General features: G+C 40.3%; 1 protein-coding gene across 1 annotated transcript; it reads left to right on the top strand.

Moving 5' to 3' along the window:
* The first annotated feature begins 6,238 nt into the window (after window positions 1–6,238).
* LOC143130993 (tripartite motif-containing protein 16-like) lies at window positions 6,239–19,771 on the top strand. The gene is made up of 6 exons (XM_076290324.1): window positions 6,239–6,911; window positions 9,736–9,831; window positions 15,323–15,556; window positions 15,747–15,906; window positions 16,448–16,507; window positions 17,220–19,771. The coding sequence occupies exons 1-6, from the start codon at window positions 6,288–6,290 to the stop codon at window positions 17,741–17,743; spliced, it is 1,698 nt and encodes a 565-aa protein (XP_076146439.1). The 5' UTR covers window positions 6,239–6,287; the 3' UTR covers window positions 17,744–19,771.
* Window positions 19,772–21,172: the final 1,401 nt, after the last annotated feature.

Raw genomic sequence — 21,172 nt, 5'->3', positions numbered from 1 at the left:
AACACATAATTGTAGCCTACCATTCAGGGAATAGGCATTTAAAAGAGAGACAGAGAGTGATATGACTCAGAAATGACATCGGGCGATGGCAGTGCGAGATGTTCAGAACGTAAGAGCTAAAACTTCTACAAACTCAATAACATCCACAGCGGAAAAAAAAGGTAAGAAAAATAGTCTGAAAACTTTGTGTAAGGCAAGCAAGCAAGTTTGGCGTTTGTTACTAAAAATGTGAACATGCACGTTGCACTGTTGTGCGGTGGACTTTCAGAATGAATGGAGTCGGAGTTTCTTTAATATCGAGGCGTCATATTTGTCCGATGGCCTGCCAGAAAATGAATTGCGATGTCTGTCTGAAAAAGACGCGCTCGTGCAGTCGAAATGAATGGGAGTCTTCAGAACAGGCTTGTCAGTCAACCTGACATAACAGTGTGTAAAGTAGCCTATAATGTGAATGACTTGTTATTTTATCAATGATTTCTTTCTTTTTGCAAAAAATAAAGTACAATAGGCATTAATTAGTAGGCCAGGAGCATGCTGAAATTATGTGGCAAATTGCGTTTTTTATTACAATGATAAAATTGTAAAAGGACGTGACCGAAGCTGAGGCAAGCCAGGCAATATGCCTATAGGCCCGACGGTAATTGTATAGGAATTTACAAAAGATTCACTGAACAAAAATGCTAAAAATTTGGAGAATGCAATGCAATCAAGCATTTTGGACGATATATTGTCACAAGCTGGCAGAATAGGCAACAGGCCGATGTGCAGGGCCGTGGGAAGTGAGTTTTGGTTGGGGGTGCTGTAGTCGTAGTTTATTTAAACGCCTTTCTCTGTTAATGGACAACAGCATACTGGCATTGCATGACACACAGCACAGGCATACATCACTGTCAAGAACATTATGGCTACACTACAGAAAAAATGCGACAAAATGTCACAAACCACAGATTGATACTAACGCAAACAAAGTAACCGTCTGCTATCTGACGCTACACTAGTAAGGTAACAAAGATGCTGTAGCCTTGCACCGAAATCGACGGCGAACACGTGAAATATAAAACTGTTGAACACCAACATTAATAAAACGTAATAATTATTGACGCTTTGACATGGGTGTCAAAACAGACCCTATCGCACAGCATATTAGACAGAACACATTGACTCAAAACATATGCATAACATAGGCCTACACAACGCAATATTCATAGGCTAGCCTACATTAAATTGATCCACATATCACAAATATAGCCTACAACAAATGCTGACATCATAAACGCACGGCGACTGAAACAGGCACGCAAAGACACAGATGAATAAGTTCATCTACCTCGCTGAAGAGAGCTCTTGTTTGTGGATGGAGCTTACTCAATATCCATGCCACCTTTCACCGTGGTGCACCGAGACTCCCCGATAACACTATGCATCATTTTAAGCTGAAGATTGAGAAGGCCCGTGTTCAGCTCCTTGGGAAACTCACGGTAATATTCAGCTATTAATATGGCATATTGTCGTACCATAAAGCTAGCGTCATGGGATATCTCCCTCAGGTTTGTTTTGTTAATTTGTTTAGTTTTTGTTTAGATCTCCCAGGTCTAATGTAAAAAATTTGGTGCATAATAGAATAATAGACACGGGGACGGAGAGCTTCTTTTTTTCTGATCGTGAGTGGTATGACACATAAATACTCGTGCTTTCCTGTAGGGGGTGCTGCCGCACCCCCAGCACCCCCACTTCCCAGGGCTATGCCGATGTGCGTTTTATTTGGAGACTGTTTTGCGCGACAGAGACTGAGTTTGCTGCTGATATTCTGGGGATAGGCCTAGCCAATGTACGACTTTAGCCTTTTAATATATTTGCTGCATTAGATCAGTCTTTCTAGAACAGGCAAGGGCTTTCTAGCCTCACGTCAGCAGCGCTGCATCACCCATATAGGCTAGCCTACATTAAAACAACCAACGGATGGTGGGCGGGTGCGGTTTTGAAAATTGGTCAACAAACTTTGGTGCTGATGGATGGCTGATGGATGATAAGTTTTGCTATGCAGTTATGGTTGAAATAATAGCCCATCAGCGCATCTCTAGTGTGTGTGCCTCTCTCTCGCTCAGAGGGGAGGGAGAGGCTGAAGGTCGATCCAGCATGGATTCTAAACTCTGTGGTGGATAGGATCTACAATTAGGTGTTAATAATATTACCACGCTAGGTCGAAGTACTCCCAAGTGCTATTGCGCCACACATTGTAGTTCTCCTGTTTATTCGCTTGGAAAATCGCCACGTTTCATGTTGTGTGACGTACACATTTTTATCAACTACTCGTGCAACTGTATTTAAGTAGGGAAAATGTGGAGGTGTTTGATTACTGCTATGTTCCTCTCTCTACGGCCACGGCAGAGCCCGCTAGCATAGCAACATGCTAACACATTCGCGCCGCGCGACAGAGCGTTTGAGTGCACCTACCGGCGCGGGAGAGGTATGACTCAACTCGTGAAAGTTAAGGTAAGAACATATATTACTACTGATTTTGGGTGGCGTGTTCCTTTAAACATTCAATGTTCATTTACCATTCAAAATGCAAATAACTGTGCAACACTCAAATATACCTTTCAAACAACAAAGGGTGTATTGAAAATCATACCTTATGGCATGCAATGGACATCAGTCTCTATATTGCACAGTTGGTTTAATTTTGGTCATGAGATCAGTTCATCAGGGAGCATAATGGTTTTATATTTTGAAAAACAAATGGTTAAAAATGATAGAAAAAGGTATGTTTAAAAATCAAGCCTTGTGTTGTGGTATATAAGGCACATTAGTCTCTATATTGCACAGCTGGTTTGATGTCATGAAGTCAACTGGTAGAGAGCCATTGGTTTATATATTATTATTTTTAAAAAACCTAAAAAATTGTGTCATCAGTATATAAAACAAGCCTTGTGGAATGTAAGGGATGCTAGTTTCTATGTTGCGCAGTTGTTTGCATTCTGAATGTTAAACTAACTTTACTGTTGTTGACAAAGTTGACAAAGACTGCTGACCTCATGTTCAAAACTTAATGGAGAACTACTTGAGCTTACTTAGTATTATCATAAACTGTTCATATCTTGTCTAGTTGTATGTGTGTCTAGTGTCTAGTGTGATCCAGTGGTTTGGGAATTGTTTTAGAGATGCTTTGTGTGAGTGGTGAGATGCTGTAGCCAGTGCTGCTCACCCGACAAAATATATACTCAAATTCGGCTGTGCTTCCTGGAAGAGGGTTTACTCTCATCATTTACAATCATTCATCTTAAGCTACAGTACATTGTTTATGCTCCAACTTATAACCAGCACAATATTGCCTGTTTACCTGTTTTTAATTGTTAACAAATATGAGATTCATACATGGGTCAATTAAAACATTTTTGCATGTGTGTTGTTGTGTTGTCATAAGTGGGGTAATCTGCAGTTACTCTCAAGTCCTGGGATGGGACTCCTCAGATGACAGAGTGTTTGTACTGATTAGCACGTCAAGGCAAAGACAAGCAAAGACCAACTGACAGCATTCAATGCAGTCTGAGAAAAGAATCCTATAGCATATGAATGAAATCCTATATGTAGCATATGAATGAAATCCTATATGTAACAGCTATGATTTAAAACATCAAAAGGATGAAGGCTTGATCCAGTCATACTTATACTTTCAAATCCATGGTGTTGACAAGGTCAGCAAAGAAGTTCATGGAAGTTGTCTCCGTTGACAGTTCAAGTAATAAGAAGCAGACATGAATCACAGGATGTGTGCTCCACTTGATAATTTGTTTAGTGTTGATATAAAATCAAATATTCCACATTTGGTTCATGTCAAATTGCAATGGTTTTCACAAAACTAACTTTGGCACATACATTTGTATTGATAGTTACATTTGTGCATTTAGGCTGGCTAGGCTCCAGTGTGTGACTGCTCTAATCAGCTCAGTGGGTGGCATGTCCTCTCCTCTCTGAGTTCTCCCCTGAGGGAGGAGAGAGGAGAGCTGAGGAGAAAAATAAGAGAGAAGAGCTTCCAGTGATGCACTGAGGAGAGGAGATGACTGAGGAGAGTCTGCAGGTGCCTCTTCAACTCATTTACTGTACCTTCTTTTGTCTGACAGAACTACAAACAAGCTCACAGCAGCTTCCTTCCCAACACCACTAATGACAGAGAGGAAGAGAACAAGAACCACTGCACTGCAGTTGAGGATGAAAGAAGCAGGAAAATAATACATGATGAAATATTAAAGCAACACCAAAGAACTTTCCCTCTGTCGCACGCACGCTATTTGTTTATCCAGCACCGGCTAGGCAAATAACAATGTCCACAGACAATATAGAATATGTTGCGTTATTTATGAAAGTAATTGCTGTATTGCGACATCAGATTCAAGTCAAATTTGTAGTTTCTTATGTCTCATTCCATAAACTTACTGATGCGCTACCCGATCTGGCAAACTTACATAGTGCGGTTATAGCCGATAGAGGGCCGCAAAGCGACTGTGAACCACTGAAACGATTTTGGAAACATTATTTTAAGGTACAAAAAACTCTTTGGTGTTGCTTTAATTTAAATCAACCTCATTGTATGTTATCAATGATTACTGGGCCATGCAGTTATTGAAAGTGTGGAATATACACAATGGGGAATCAGAGCTTAAATAATGCAAAAGACAGACTCTTCCTCCCTCTGTGTCCACTCCCACTTTCTCTGAATCATGACACCCTGCCGCCCATCCCAACCCAACCCAAGAGAGTGTGAAGAAAAAAACGGATGAAAGCCTCATCTGTGCTGAATAAAAGATTGGCTTTGGGGTCCCTGTGTGGTTGTCAATGTCCCTGAAGAGAACTCCTCATTTTTTATCTCTCCTCAGAGATCACCACAATGCACCAGCAACAGGACAGGGCTGAGCTCTAAGGCACCCAGAGACCAGTAGGGCAGAGAGAGAGAGAGAGAGAGAGAGAGAGAGATTGAGCGGATCCCACAGACTGAGATGTGGAGAAAGTCTCTAATACAGAAACACAGAGAGACCCCCAAACTTAATTGTCCAGTGTTGGGTGTGCGAGAGCATATGATGCTCATCAGGGAGAGAGAACCTGCATCTCTAGGTGTCAGGCCATTAAACCAGCAAAGCTTATTCAGAAATAGTCTAAAACTGAACCCTCTCCTCCAGGTGTCAGGCTCTTACCAGTGAGTGGGGGTGGGAGTGGTGGGTGGTTGTGGTTAGCCTACGTGGGGCTCAGGGGTGTAGTGATAAAATAGGAGGTGGGTAAACTATGAATTCTGTGATCATGTTTAGATGCACTGTGCCATGCAGGAATTTTTAAAAATACATTTAGAACATGTTTGATGATGGTGGAGGTTATTGTCCAATGTTTATAACAATACCAGTATTAAATGGTTACTAGAGTGTTGATGAGTGCATATTGTGAATGTGGATAATAGAGTGTGATTTTTGAATGTTAAAAGTTGCAATTGGTGAATAAACTCTTTTGAGAGGTGGATAAACTCTATTTCTGAAATTTCAGAGGTGGATAAACCGAGTTAAGGAGACACTGAATGTCACAGGAGCAGAGTACACTTGGAGGGAACAAATTGAGACAATGATAAGAATAGGCACTCCTTTCTTTATTTCTTTAATGGCTTTGCCCTCCATTAGCCTGCTGAATTAAGACAGATAACTTCTCGACAGCACTCTGCTGCTGCCCCTCAACTTAGATGACTACAACAGACTCTGTCCCGAGAGGATTTCAGAACAAGTATATGGATTTTATATTTAGGATGATATTGAGTTATAATTCCTCTACAAACCCATGCAACTGACAGACCAATATAGACAAATAAATCACTATGTTCCTTTGAAATTAATGATTATATTTTGTGCTTTTCCTTTTCTTTTGAGCATAACTGACATGTGCAGAGGAGAGTTTCGGGTGTGTGTGAAGCCTGTCTTACCAGCCCTGTAAGTTTTAGTATTATGGGATCAATTGTGTGTGTGTGTGTCTGTCTGTGTCTCTGTGTGTGTCTGTGCATGCGTGCGAGAGAGACCTCATTAAGATACATCTACAAGTGGTGAGGCTATGCAATTGTGATAAAGGTGATAAAACAATGCCCTCATACGTCATTTTCTGGCATTTACAGGGTTAACAAAATCAAGGGCAGGAATGGCATGTGACTATTACATACACACCCTGTTCCAGAGAAACAAAACTATTCTGTTGGTTTCACATTCTGTGTTTGAGTTCACAGTCTGTGTTTGAGTTGAGCACTGTGTGTAGCAGACAAAATGGCAGAGGCCAGTATATCTGTTTCCCAGGACGAGTTCAATTGTTCAGTATGTTTGGACATTCTGAAGGATCCAGTGACCATTCCCTGCGGACACAGTTTCTGTATGGGCTGCATTAAGGGTTACTGGAACCATCCTGACCAGAGGGGAGTCTGCAAGTGTCCACTGTGTAAGTCCAGCTTTGCTCAGAGGCCTGTCCTGGCTAAGAACATCATTCTGGCTGAGATGTTGGTGAGAATGAGGACTCCAGAGAAGATTCCAAGAAGACGAAGATTCCAGTCGCGTCCACATCCTCACTCGTATGCAGCACCTGGAGATGTGCCATGTGGCCTTTGCATGGACAGAAAACAAAAAGCTGTTCATCAATGTCTCACGTGCTTAGTAGCCTACTGTGAAACCCATGCTAAGCCGCATCAGGAGTCTCCTGCCTACAATTCCCACCCCTTGATCAAAGTCTCTGAAAGACCATGGAAAATATGTCATCGGAGTCATCCTGACAAACATGCTTTACCCTGTGAGATATTCTGTGATGATGACCAAGAATGTCTGTGCTTGCACTGTCTCGACTGGGGACACAAACAACATCGGCTTGTGTCAGCAGACGAGGAAATTACGAGAAAACAGGTTTGTTTTTTATGTAATACAAATGAGCAATCTGATTGGATTACTATTCCTGATTAGATTGGATAATAATTTGTTTGGTACCCAGCTTGTACATAAAATAATTTAACAGACACCTACTAGTTTTACCATTCTGGTTTTGAAACCGGTCATACTAGTTTTTATAATCTTTAGAGCACTAGTCTATGAGGGGCCGTCTAGGCCTTAATTCATACTTGGTCTTACACACACTATCATAATCTTGCACATACACCACTATACTCATGCACACACTATTATAGTCATTTTACATGTATGTATGAGAGGGTATAGTCGTGTATGTGAGAGAGTATAGTAGTGTATGTGAAGGAGTATAGTAGTGAATGTGAGAGAGTATAGTAGTGTATGTGAGAGAGTAAAGAGTATAGTAGTGTATGTGAGAGAGTATAGTAGTGTATGTGAGAGAGTTTAGTAGTACATGTGAGAGAATATAGTAGTGTATGTGAGAGACTATAGTAGTGTATGTGAGAGACTATAGTAGTGTATGTGAGAGAGTATAGTCGTATATGTGAGAGACTATAGTAGTGTATGTGAGAGAGTATAGTCGTATATGTGAGAGACTATAGTAGTGTATGTGAGAGAGTATAGTAGTGTATGTGAGAGAGTTTGGTAGTGTATGTGAGAGAGTATAGTAGTGTATGCGAGAGAGTGTACTAGTGTATGCAAGAGAGTATAGTAGTGTATGCGAGAGAGTTTAGTAGTGTATGCGAGAGACTATAATAGTGTATGCGAGAGAGTTTAGTAGTGTATGCGAGAAGGTATAGTAGTGAATGCAAGAGAGTATAGTAGTGAATGTGAGAGAGTATAGTGGTGTATGCGAGAGAGTATAGTAGTATATCTGAGAGAGTATAGTGGTGTATGTGAGAGAGTATAGTGGTGTGTGTAAGAGAGTTTGCATGAAACGGAAGGGAGTTTGCATGAAACGGAAGGAGTTTGATTTCTCAGTTCCTGATTGGTTTGTCAATGTCACTTCTCTCTAGCTAGCCAATGAAAATCAAGGAAGGGGCGGGACCTACACTGTCAACAATGTAGTGGTCGAGGAAAAAATCAGCCAAGTCCTATATGACTAAATATTAAACTACTACTGCAAACCGAATGCAAATTAGGCTACAAAGACATGAGGGGTGCTTATTCTATTGTAATTGCCTAGGCTACCAGCTCCTTTTGTCTGGCGAAGTCATATTTTAGTGAACTGAGATCTGAAAGATTGCTGCCATTGCAGTTAGCTAGTTAGCTAGCATTCCAGCAACATTCCAAAAAGGACGTGCATTACAGTTTGGCTGGCAGATGTTTTTGGTAACCTTGTCTGCTGTTGCCAGTGACTCGTGAGCCTGTGTCCACATCGCTATTTTTGCACTGCCAGCCAAAAATTCTAGAACAGAGCTCCAGACAGCGCTCCTTTCATAGTGCTGCGGGTCAAGTGTTTATTGTTGCTAGGTTACCAAACTATCTACCAGCAGCATGTCGTTGCTGCCTGGCTTAATGCTAACTAACTAGCTAACTGAAATAGCAATCTTTCAGGACTCAGTTCACTAAAATATGACTTCGCCAGACAAAAGGAGCTGGCATTACAATAGAATATGTCACCCCTTGTGTCTTTGTAATCTGCATTCGGTTTGCAGTAGTAGTTTAATATTTAGTCACATAGGACTTGGCTGATTTTTTTCCTCCACCACTAACGTTATATGGACTGTGTTTACAGTGTAAATGCTAGGTCCCGCAGCAATTTTTCAGGACTCAGTTCACTAAAATATGACTTCGCCAGACAAAAGGAGCTGGTAGCCTAGGCAATTACAATTAGAATAGGCACCCCTCATGTCTTTGTAGCCTAATTTGCATTCGGTTTGCAGTAGTAGTTTAATATTTAGTCACATAGGACTTGGCTGATTTTTTCCTCGACCACTACATTGTTGACAGTGTAGGTCCCGCCCCTTCCTTGATTTTCATTGGCTAGCTAGAGAGAAGTGACATTGACAAACCAATCAGGAACTGAGAAATCAAACTCCTTCCGTTTCATGCAAACTCTCACACACACCACTATACTCTCTCACATACACCACTATACTCTCTCACATATACTACTATACTCTCTCGCATACACCACTATACTCTCTCACATTCACTACTATACTCTCTTGCATTCACTACTATACCTTCTCGCATACACTACTAAACTCTCTCGCATACACTATGATAGTCTCTCGCATACACTACTAAACTCTCTCGCATACACTAGTATACTCTCTCGCATACACTACTATACTCTCTCTCACATACACTACTATACTCTCTCACATACACTACCAAACTCTCTCACATACACTACCAATCTCTCTCACATACACTACCAAACTCTCTCACATACACTACTATACTCTCTCACATACACTACTATAGTCACTCACACTCTCTCACATACACTACTATAGTCTCTCACATACACTACTAAAGTCTCTCACATACACTACTATATTCTCTCACATGTACTACTAAACTCTCTCACATACACTACTATACTCTCTCACATACACTACTATACTCTTTACTCTCTCACATACACTACTATACTCTCTCACATTCACTACTATACTCCTTCACATACACTACTATACTCTCTCACATACACGACTATACCCTCTCATACATACATGTAAAATGACTATAATAGTGAGTGTGCATGAGTATAGTGGTGTATGTGCAAGATTATGATAGTGTGTGTAAGACCAAGTATGAATTAAGGACGAGACGGCCCCTCATACTAGTCACATGTATGACTCACTGCCTACAGGCCCAAATCAAAGCAAAAATGATGGAACATCAACAGAAGATCAAAGAAAGAGAGGACGAGCTACAGAAACTGAGAAAAGCTATAAACACTATCAAGGTGAGCACTGACCAGACCCAGATAGCAAAGGAGCGTTGAGGGGCGTTGAATCCACGTTTGTTTGAAGCGGCGGAGGTTGATTCAAAGTGGATTCAACGCCCCTGTGCTATCAGGGGAGGGTACAAAGAGTGTACAGTACATGATATGTGTAGTGTACAGTTCGGTCATGGAGGAAAGGGATGACCATCCTTCCTAAACTTTCAAATGTAGATTAAAGTTAAATCTGGGGCATGGAATCACGTCAAAACAAATCACTATTTTTACACCACTGACAAGAGTCAAAGTACCATTACACTTTGGTAGTAGTGTGGAGAGGGCACCTGCTGACAAATGAAAGTATTGTAAACTTTGTAAAGTATGGTATGTACAGGTCAGTTGGCAGTTGACTTAATCAGTTCATCTTTATTTGTCATTTGCCCAGGTACAAGTATATGCGTTGGAATTCTTGTACGGGACGGTCAGAATAATGTAAAAAAATCAACAACAAAAGAAAACACAGTATAAAACAATGTACGAGCATAAAAGACAAAATTCTCCAAACCAAAGTTATGGCTGTAATTAAATGAAGCAAATGTTCATCATGATCATATTACTCTAATTGTGTAGATTCAATGTACTGCCACTTCTGATTTCTAAATATTTTTGCAAATTTCCGCAATTTGGACAAAGGTACACAGGCAACATACTCCAACCCAGCAAATCCACTGGTTTACTGTACAATATGAATGTGTAAAGTGATTTGGCATGCTAAACTACCACAAAGGGACATATTCCTGCTAAAATGGCCTGCCAGGCTATACTCTATCTACCAGACTAGGCTTAGTTGCATGTATTATTATTAACTTATGCACTTGCAGAGGATTTGTTCACCTATGCGTGTGTGAATACATCTGAATCAAATTTGAAAGTGCTGGCTAAAGCTAATCGTAAATACTCGAAAATAGTTATCCACACTGGCACTAATGACGTCCGATTGCGTCAATCGGAGATCACCATACAAAACTTTATCTCCGTGTGCAGGTTCGCGCAACAGATGTCGGACTCTGTAACTTTCTCTGGACCCATACCCATTAAAAGAGGTGATGAAATGCTCAGCAGAATTTCGGACCTCAACCGATGGCTGTCAAAGTGGTGTGCCAATAACAATGTGGGCTTCATAGATAACTTTAGCTCCTTCTGGGGGAAACCTGGACTGTTGAAAAGAGACGGTATCCATCCCTCATGGGAGGGTACTGCCCTCCTTTCAAGGAACATAGACTGTCACTTAACCGAGGCTAGTTCCTGACGAACCAGAGATCCAGGAAGCAGAGATAAGGTCTTACACAGATCTCTGCCGTCCTAACAGTCACCCAGGTATACAGGGCATACAAGGCCAAATAGAGAGGGTGTCTGTACCAAGACTGTCAACTCTTACTCGACCCACTAGGGTAATTATTCGTAGCAATCTTATTACGATAAAAACTTCTCCGGTGAAGCAAATTCCTCCAAAAACGCAACTTACACTTGCTTTACTTAATATTCGATCACTGTCAAGTAAAACTGCCTTGGTTAATGAAATTATTACTGACAATCATATAGATGTTATGTGTCTTACTGAAACCAGATGAATACCTTCCATTAAATGAGTCTACACCTCCCTCCCATTTGAATTATCATGTACCACGCCACACTGGCAGGGGAGGTGGAGTAGCTACAATCTATCAATCTAGTCTTCTCACATCTCCCAAGCTCACACACAAGTTTAAATCTTTTGAAGTTCTAGTCCTCAATTTTTTACCGCCAGACTGGAAAACTGATCAGCCTATAACTGTGGTCACATTGTACAGACCCCCTGGCCCCTACACTGAATTCTTAGAGGAATTTTCTGATTTCCTTTCCACTTTAACTATCCAAACAGAAAAAATACTTATATTGGGTGATTTTAATATTCATATGGATAATGTGCACGATTGTCTCACAATTGCATTTCAATCCCAATTGACCATGTCGGGTTCTGCCAAAATGTTAATTCACCCACGCACCGACATAACCATACTATTGATCTAGTCTTGTCATACGGCATAAACATAGAGCAGTTAACAATCTTGCCACAACACCCGACCTTAACTGACCACCATCTAATTACTTTTACAATGACATTACAACATGCAGTACCTAATTTAGCTGAATACTACAGCCGCGGCTTATCTGAAAAAACTAATGCAGACTTTCTAGAAAAAATTTCGCTTACGCTTGCCCCATTCCAGACTCATGTGGTAGGCCTATCAGAAGGCCCATTCCTTAATCCAGCCGAGGTCGACTTGTTAACTGATAATGTGATGAACTCATTACGCTCAACCCTTGATTCAGTAGCACCACTCAAAAAGAGAATGAGAAAACAAGTAAGGCGTGCTCCATGGTATACCACACAGACAAAAACACTCAAACAAACACTGCGTAAACTTGAACAAAAATGGCGTACCACTAAATTGGACGTTTTTCGCCAACCATGGAAAGATAGCCTTATCACTTACAAAAAAGCACTCAACGAGGCCAAGTCAACTTACTACTCCTCGCTGATCGAAGAAAACAAAAACAATACAAAATTTCTCTTTACCACAATCTCCCGCCTGACGAAGAGCCACACCGAAGTAACCGAATCTATCCCTATTTGCCTAAACAGTAATGACTTCATGAACTTTTTCAATGACAAAATTGAAACAATTAGAGATAAGATTAATATCCAGTCAGTCTCACCAAATATTCATACTCCATTGCTGAACGGTAGCGAAAACATAATTGACTTACAGATGAGACGAACAACGTTGAATTCATTTACACCTATTGACATATTAGACCTCACTTCCACAATCTCTTCATCAAAATCTACAACTAGTCTACTAGATCCTATTCCTACTCATCTTCTGAAGACTGCTCTCCCTTTCTTGGATAATGCTTTGCTCCAGATTATAAATAACTCACTGCTATCAGGCCATGTACCACAGTCGTTTAAGTTATCTGTCATTAAGCCATCCCTCAAAAAGCCTACCCTTGACCCTAACAACCTGGCCAACTATAGGCCTATATCTAATCTCCCTTTTTAGTCAAAAATACTAGAAAAAATAGTGTCGAAACAAATTGGTACTTTCTTGCATATGAATAAAATCCAAGAATTATATCAGTCTGGTTTCAGAGCTTACCACAGTACTGAATCAGCCTTAGTTAAAGTTTTGAATGACCTCCTCATCGCTGCCGATAATGGACATATATCAATATTGGTCCTCCTGGACCTCAGTGCTGCCTTTGACACCATAGACCACAACATACTACTCCACAGGCTTGAACATTCGATAGGCATTAAAGACTCAGCACTCGCTTGGTTTAGATCATACCTTTTTAACCGCAGACAATTTGTACAGGTTCACAATGAACCATCTACCCAGACTATGGTAAAATATGGGGTGCCTCAAGGCTCAGTACTAGGGCCCCTTTTATTTTCTCTCTATATGCTTCCTCTAGGCTCAGAAATTAGGAAACATGGCATTAAATTTCATTCTTATGCAGACGATACACAACTATACCTTTCCATAAAACCTGACGAATTGACTCCATTAGCCACACTTGACGCATGTATACGAGACATAAAGACATGGATGACGAACAATTAACTCCGATAAAACAGAAGTCATGGTTTTAGGTCCTAAAAAGATGAGGGATATCCTATCCTCATCACAAGCTACATTTACTGATCTCCGACTATCCTCATCCACATGTGTTAAAAATCTAGGAGTTACAATTGACCAAGACCTATCACTAAGTAATCACATAAAACAGATTACCAAAGCTTCATTTTATCATTTAAGGAACATTTCAAAGATAAGGAAGTCTTTATCCCTACCAGACGCTGAGAAATTAATCCATGCTTTTGTCACCTCAAGGATTGATTATTGCAATCCTCTATATGCTGGCTGCAATAACACCTGTCTAAAGAGCTTACAGCTTATACAAAATGCAGCTGCTCGCACACTCACTAGAACTAAAAAATATGAACATATTTCCCCTATCCTGGCATCTCTACACTGGCTGCCTGTTAGAAGTCGCATTGACTTCAAAATATTACTTCTAACATACAAAGCCATTAATGGCCAGGCACCAGAATATATTAAAGATCTCCTAGTCCCATATAACCCACCCAGACCGCTACGATCACAGAATACTGGCCTTGTAATTCCAAGAATCTCAAAAACTACAGTAGGAGGCAGAGCTTTCAGCTATCGTGCACCCCTCCTCTGGAATAATCTTCCTACCTCAATTCGACTAGCAGACACCCTCCCTATTTTTAAGTCTAGACTTAAAACATACCTCTTTACTGCCTCCCATAGTTAGGTATGGTGCGTGGAAATTCACCCACCTCAGGGTTTTTTGGAATGGACCACCCTGCTGAGTCCTCGTGTGACTGGCACCCCAGTCGCGCGTGCGATGGTGGTCACTGACCATACCTGCGCTGGTGTCGACTACCCCTCACCATGCCTTAGTTATGCTGCTATAGCATAGTGCTGTCATGGACTTTTCATGTGTCACGCCGTACAACCCCCCCCCCCCTTCTCCTCTCCCCCCTTCTCTCTCTCTCTCTCTCAACTCTCCCTCTCTTGCCTATTCCCACCATGGTATACTGTAACAATATATAGTACTACTGATTACTTATTGACATTAACCATTTTGATTTTCAGTAATACTAACCCACTGTACATCTCTCTTTCTTCCCCCTTACTGTACCTCACTTGTGAGGTATATCATCACCAGTCATCAACCATCCGTGTGTTGGCCCTCCTCTCACCCATCTCACCTGAAGTCCCATCCTCGATTGCCCTATTACTGCCCCCTATCTGGACTCCTAGCCCGTACAGCCTAGCGACCCACCACCAGCCTATGGCAACTCTGCCCGGATTACTGGCCCGTCTGCCAACCCACCACATGCCCCTCGACAACTCCCTTCCCCTGGACAATTCCAACGCTGGACTATTGAACTTTTTGTCACTAAATCAGGAATAATAAATTACCATAATGGATACGTAATCATCCCACCTCTTATAACTTTCAGCTCATGTGCTTTTAACGCCATGTCTTATTCTCTACACCCGACTATCATATGCATTTGTCATGTATACAGACCTTACTGTCATGTACTGACCCTAGGCAGATGGGTCAGGCTCTTGAGTCGTGGATCTGCTCGAGGTTTCTTCCTATATATATCTCCAATTCTAGGGAGTTTTTCCTCGCCCCTGTTACCCATGGGCCTCTCTTTTGCTTTTCTTTTCTTCCTTTCTTCCCTTCTTTCTCTGATTGCCTACATTCTGTAAAGCACCATGATACATGTGTTAAGCACAATACATTGAAATAAATTGAATGAATTGGTGTTGTATTTTAGAATTGGTTCTTACATAAATTATAACATTAATAGTAACAATATTAGTCACTAATCATTGTAACAATGCCTTTTCTGTCCCTTTAGCTCTCTGCAAATTCAGCAGTACAAAGCAGTGAGAGGATCTTTACCGAACTGATAGGTTCCATTGAGAAGAAGCGCACCGCCATGACACATATGATCCGATCTCAGGAGAAGGCTGACTTGAGTCGAGCAGCTGACTTTTTCAAGCAAGTCAGTGTTGAGATCACCATGCTGAAGCAGAAATATGCAGAACTGGAACAGTTCTTAAAGACCGAGGATCACATTCATTTTCTTGAGGTAACTTTTTCAGGCTCCATGACCATGTGGCTGATATTCCATTTTATGATAATATTGTAAATAGTCATTAAGACCTCAAGTAAGTAAGAATCTTTCATTAGTTTGTATCAGTTAAATTCTTTGGAGACAATATGAATGTCATTTGTGAAAGTTCACAGTTAATGAATTAAAGTTCTCGCTGATATTTCAGAATGCAGTGAAAATATGTCCATGCCCTGGATCTGAGAGTTTGCCCAAAGTTTCCATCAATACCAACTCCCTTTATGAGAAAACTGAGAAGTTTGTTCTGAGTCTGAAGCAGAGAGTTGAGCAAATTCTTCAGGTGGATTTTGACAAAATGTCATCTACAGGTGAGAGTGTAAATTGGCTCTTGGAAATTTATGAACCATGAACACTGGAGCTTAATTTCAATGATGTACAAAGTGCAAAGTCATAAGTCTAACCCAAGCTAATTTAATAGCTAGGGAAAATCAATTTGCTAATTTAACATCATAGCTTAACAGATGGATGGGTCAGCTCAATGCTCACACATGCCACATGATAGTTAACGTTTTATGAGAACTTTGCTTGTTGCTTGTTTGCTTTACTTTGCCCACCATTTATTTCTCGGCAAAAGCGACAAAACAGTAACAAAATTATTTAAAAAGACAAATAGTATGAAGTTAATTTTCTTGTTTAGGTCCGTAGACGTGCAATAATATATTGTCGGCTGGTCATTATTGGAAACTAAGTCTCTTCAGGACAAAGGAAGAGCCCTCTGCTTCACGTCAGGGTCCTGTTGGGCTGCCCTGTTGGGACTTATTTTCTGATAAAGATCAGTGGACAATACATTGTCCCGTACTTATTACCTGAAAATGTACTTATTACCTGAAAATGTTATTTAATCAACAGTCAAGCAGGACCGCATAATTGAGTCGGAGGAACCTCTGATCAGACAGGATTTCCTGAAGTGTGAGTAAAGTAGAAATCTTGTTTAAGGGTCTTTAATGACACATGAATAACTAGTTATTATAAACTCTCTATAAACTAGTAACATAAACTCATTTAAAGGTGGGGTATGGTATTCGCAAAACGGGCGGTAGATTTTGAAAATACACGACTCAAATGGTCCTACCCTCTTTCCTCCAACGCTGGCCCTGACTCCACCCATTCGAAGAACATGGACGCGTAGTCATGCACGAGCGAAAACTCAGATGCGCGAGAGCGAGCCAGGCTAGCGTACTTGCTCTGACTGGGTCACGAGCTTTGAGTATGTGCACGAAGGGGTCACATGCGCAAGGGGAAAGGGGGGGGTGTATAGTACAGCCGTTTGATTGACAAACTTACTGTCCAATGATTCTAGGTGGTCTTGGAAATAACTGGATGGAGTTTTTCGAGCCCTGCCCATTCCACAGATGATTTACTTGTTTAATTTCCATTTCAGTGCTTCCAACTCAGTGGCTGTAAGTGGGTTAGGAATAGGATTTCAAGTGATTTTGCAAAAATGGCCAAAAAAGAGAATCCCATACCCTACCTTTAAGGTTAACTTCCATTGTGTTTCTAGACATTAAATCAATTATTCAACTGATTTCTGCTTCATTAGCCATGCACACTGCAGAAACAAATTAGTGCCCAGAATGTTTTGTGTTCAGGTTTAACCATTGTATTTTTTTTCTTCTTTTAGATACCACTCAAATAACACTGGATATTAACACAGCATATAACCACCTCAGCCTTTCGGATGGGAACAGACAGGTGACCTGGAGTGATGAGGCTCTTCCTTATCCTGATCTTCCCCAGAGATTCAACTTCTATAATCAGGTGCTGGGTAAAGAGTGTCTGTCTGGACCCTCATATTGGGAAGTGGAGTGGGCTGGAAAGAATGGGGTCTATGTGGCCGTCACATATGTGGGGATTAAAAGGCAGTGGTGCACTGGGGATATTATTTTGGGGCACAATGCCTTGTCCTGGAGCTTAGAGTGTTCTCCCAGCCATTGTTGTTTTAGACACAATGAGAAAACCCGAGAAATCACTGTCCCAAGTTCTAAAAGAGTAGGGGTGTATGTGAATTTCAAAAAAGGAACTCTGTCTTTTTATAGTGTCTCGGACACATTGAGACTACTTCACAGAGAGTATATTTACTTCAGACAACTTGTCTATCCAGCACTATGGATCGGAGTTAGGTCTAATGCTAAATTTTGTTATTAAGCAATCCGCACATATAACTCTGAAATATGCAAAGCAAGACAGTCTTTCTTCTCATCATCAGTAGAGGTTCAAATAACACTTTTTACAAATCCCCCCTCACAATTAGCGACTGAACTTCTCTCATCTAATCAATGAGTTTGCATCTTTTTTCAAAGGTAAAATTGACAAAATCAGACTTAACATATCTGGCCAAATACTAATTCAACATAGGCGCGTGCAGTAATCCATCCCTGAATGTATCTCTCGCCTACCTTCACCATATTCTCTGTATATATGTCCATGGCTTTGAAATCTTGTCTTAGTGCAGGGGTGCCCAGGTAAAAAAAAAAACTATTAAAAGTATACTTTTTGAAAGTGTACTAAGTACCGTTTGTACTTTTTTCGTCAAATCCAAGTGTAATTAAGTGTATTGAATTATGTATTAAGTGCAACTTAATACCAACTTGACTATAGTTTGAGTGTAATTAGTGTGCTAAAATGGAACAACTTTTTTCAAACTTTAAGTGTTCTTAAGTACATTATACAAAAAAATATTTTATGAGCATTCGAAACACAGTCGCAATACAATTTTGTAACATCCCAAGTGTATTGGAAATGTACTTAAAAGGCATTACAATATAACTACTAATAGTGTAGTAGTGTATTTTGAATACACTCTTATCATCCTCATTCCTACTTCATTTGGCATGCTTCTGTAATATTTTAAATTAACTTCAAATGTACTTCCTGACTACAATAAGTGCCTTGAAAGTTTGCAGTTATGTTAATAAAAGTATAGTCTTAAGATACTTTAAGCATTATAAAGGCATGCAATTTAAGTATAATATTAGTGTGCTTTAAAATTGTACTATTAGTACTCTCCTACCTATTCTGTTACATGACAAATTACACTTTGATTATGAGAAAAACATTTTATTGACATGAATGAAAACAAAACATAATATTCATCCATAACAAAAGTAAAACATTTTTCTGAAAGTTATGGATCTCTTGAGCATATCTTTTCAAGTTGGATGTGGTAACGCGATAAAACATGCATTTGGCCGTATTATATTATTTCACATGCATAGATTTTTCGAGTGGCTGTTTGGAGCGCTGGTCAGATTCCTCCTCGCTCGCAGCATTTTTTTCCATGCTTGGGGAGCAGTTTCCTCTGAGTGCGCACGTGCAGAGAGAATTTGGCGCACACATTTAATATCTACGTGTGTGAAATAATATATAATATAATACACCCGAATGCATGTTTCATCGCGCAAGTGCTTTTTGCCACTATTGTGTCGCGATACTCTACAGCCTCATTGGTAGACCATCAATTCAAAATGCAGATTTCATGAAAAACAAAAGTTGTTTACCCTCCTAGGTGAGAGAATTTGCCCTCTAAGCTTGAAATAGTTTACTGGACACCCAGCCTACAGCCAACAACTTAACAGTCTAACATGGCTAAATGTGTAATGCATGATCATTTATTACTTATTTGTTTGCAAAGTCTTTTGGCCCAGAAAGAAAACCATGGTGGTTACGGATCATGGCTGAGGAGGAAAGGTACAGCTGGTAGAGTTGTGCAGTGAGTGAACTTCCCTCCCAATACTGAGATGTGGTGGCAAAAGCTGTGGTAGCTAGCTTCCTTACTAGCACACCATCTTCCAGTCCAAGATGCATAAAGTTTTCGGTGGCAACCCGGGGCTGGACAGCAGTCAAATGCATTGACCTTGGTATTAGAGAATTTGTCTCTGTTGTCTGTGAACAGAAAGAAGATGGAAAACATTTTACAAGATAAACAATATTTTACACAGAAATCCATTGGCAATGATGAGATTAATACAGATTATCTGTACCTATTTGACATTTACTTTTTATGGGTCAAATAGGTATTGACACCATCTGTTTGCCATCCTGGTATGGGTAGACCTGGCCAGGTAGTCTTTCCTTAAAACGTTGTGCACCTTGGCACCGATATGAGTGCAACCACCCTGTTTTCTGCATTTGATTACCTTAGATTCCTTTGTTTCCAATACAACCGTATTATCGTTTTCGGGTCAAATGGCATTTTAAATGGGAGTCGTAGGGGCACTAGCCTACTATTTTGATGCATGAATCAAAATCATCATGTATCAAAATAGTTCTGCCCCTACGACTCCCATTCAAAATGGCATTTGACCCAGAAACGACAATACAGTCAAGCTTAATGGTGGCGCTTCTGACTTAATTATGCTTTCAAACGAGTTTGACTCAGGTACATTAACAAAAAGACCCTAGGTTGCATTTTGGCTTGAGTTATGCTTTAAGAGTAATGGGATAAGGTCCTGGATGAAGAATATTTACCTTTACTGCTGATTATTTGAGGCGTTCAGACATCTCGGTTTCAAAACTGTCCAGGAACACCTGTAAAAACATAGTTAGGCTACAGATTAAAACTAGGTAAATTACAAACACTACCATGAAATGAACTTGAATGCTCTGTCAAACACAAATAATTAAAAAAAAAAACTAAATCTATCGCATAAACCAAGGCATAATATCAATCATATAGCCTAAGCTTCATAGCACTAACTTAGTAGAACACCAGGTTTAATTCCCCCTCTAATATCAATGGTGGAAAAAAAACGTTCTACTTCATAAAATGCATGTAATTTGTCCTGTGGACTACTCATTTTAAAAGATGTCTCCACGATTAAAGAAAAAAACAGCTACAATGTCATTAGCATGCCTAATGAATGTGAAGTGTGACTAGCCTAGCACTATCCTCCTTTCTGTGAGTTAACTTAGCCTACACCACACATAATATTAAAGAACATTGGTGAACTTTAGGCAAACGTTGCTTAATAAAGAACACACTTTCCTCCATCATAGTTTGTCTAACGTTAGTGCTAGCCAACGCTTGTCAATAATCCCACAAACACAAAGCAGGCTAATGTAGTTTTCTTCTTGATAGGGATCTGGTCGACGTATATGACGTTAACGTTAGCTAAATTAGCTAACGTGATCTGGCATTGCTAGCTTGTACTAGCAAGGATAATAACAAACTCTTGAAAGATTGCTAAGCCATCAATTTAACTTCTCCAAAGACTACCGAAGGTCATAAAGAGTAAGCTACATCAGAATCATTTAACAATATGCTTTGGGACTCACCTGATAACGAATAACTTGGCACTTTAGATCCAACTGGCTTCAGTCCTCGTTATCTCATATGACGAGTCCTTCTGGCTCTGTAGGACCAACGTCTCTGGCATGACTAGAATTTATGGTATCTTTAATTTGGACAAACCTGTAACCTTATACGGACCGTAAACGTATGCATTTTCTGGTCTCTACAGTCCATCTGTCTTGCAAATAAAGTTACAAGCATAGACTGTATGAAATAACGTTAATGTTTGCTCACACCACGTTTTGCTCGAAAGCTGCACAGATCCGCCCACTCCATTTCAAATT

This window comes from Alosa pseudoharengus, unplaced genomic scaffold (genome assembly GCF_046254945.1).
Source record: "Alosa pseudoharengus isolate Yale_2024_CS ecotype anadromous, Long Island Sound unplaced genomic scaffold, YU_APseudo_1.1 YU_APseudo_1.1_scf_18, whole genome shotgun sequence".
NCBI classification, from domain to species: Eukaryota; Metazoa; Chordata; class Actinopteri; order Clupeiformes; family Clupeidae; genus Alosa; species Alosa pseudoharengus.
This window is presented reverse-complemented; position numbering and strand designations above follow the sequence as displayed.

Excerpts from the sequence above, each read along its gene's own strand:
- LOC143130993 (XM_076290324.1), top strand. The coding sequence starts at position 6,288 with ATGGCAGAGGCCAGTATATCTGTTTCCCAGGACGAGTTCAATTGTTCA. Across the intron at positions 6,912-9,735 it reads AGGAAATTACGAGAAAACAG|GCCCAAATCAAAGCAAAAAT; the intron begins GTTTGTTTTTTA and ends CACTGCCTACAG. Across the intron at positions 15,907-16,447 it reads TGACAAAATGTCATCTACAG|TCAAGCAGGACCGCATAATT; the intron begins GTGAGAGTGTAA and ends TTTAATCAACAG.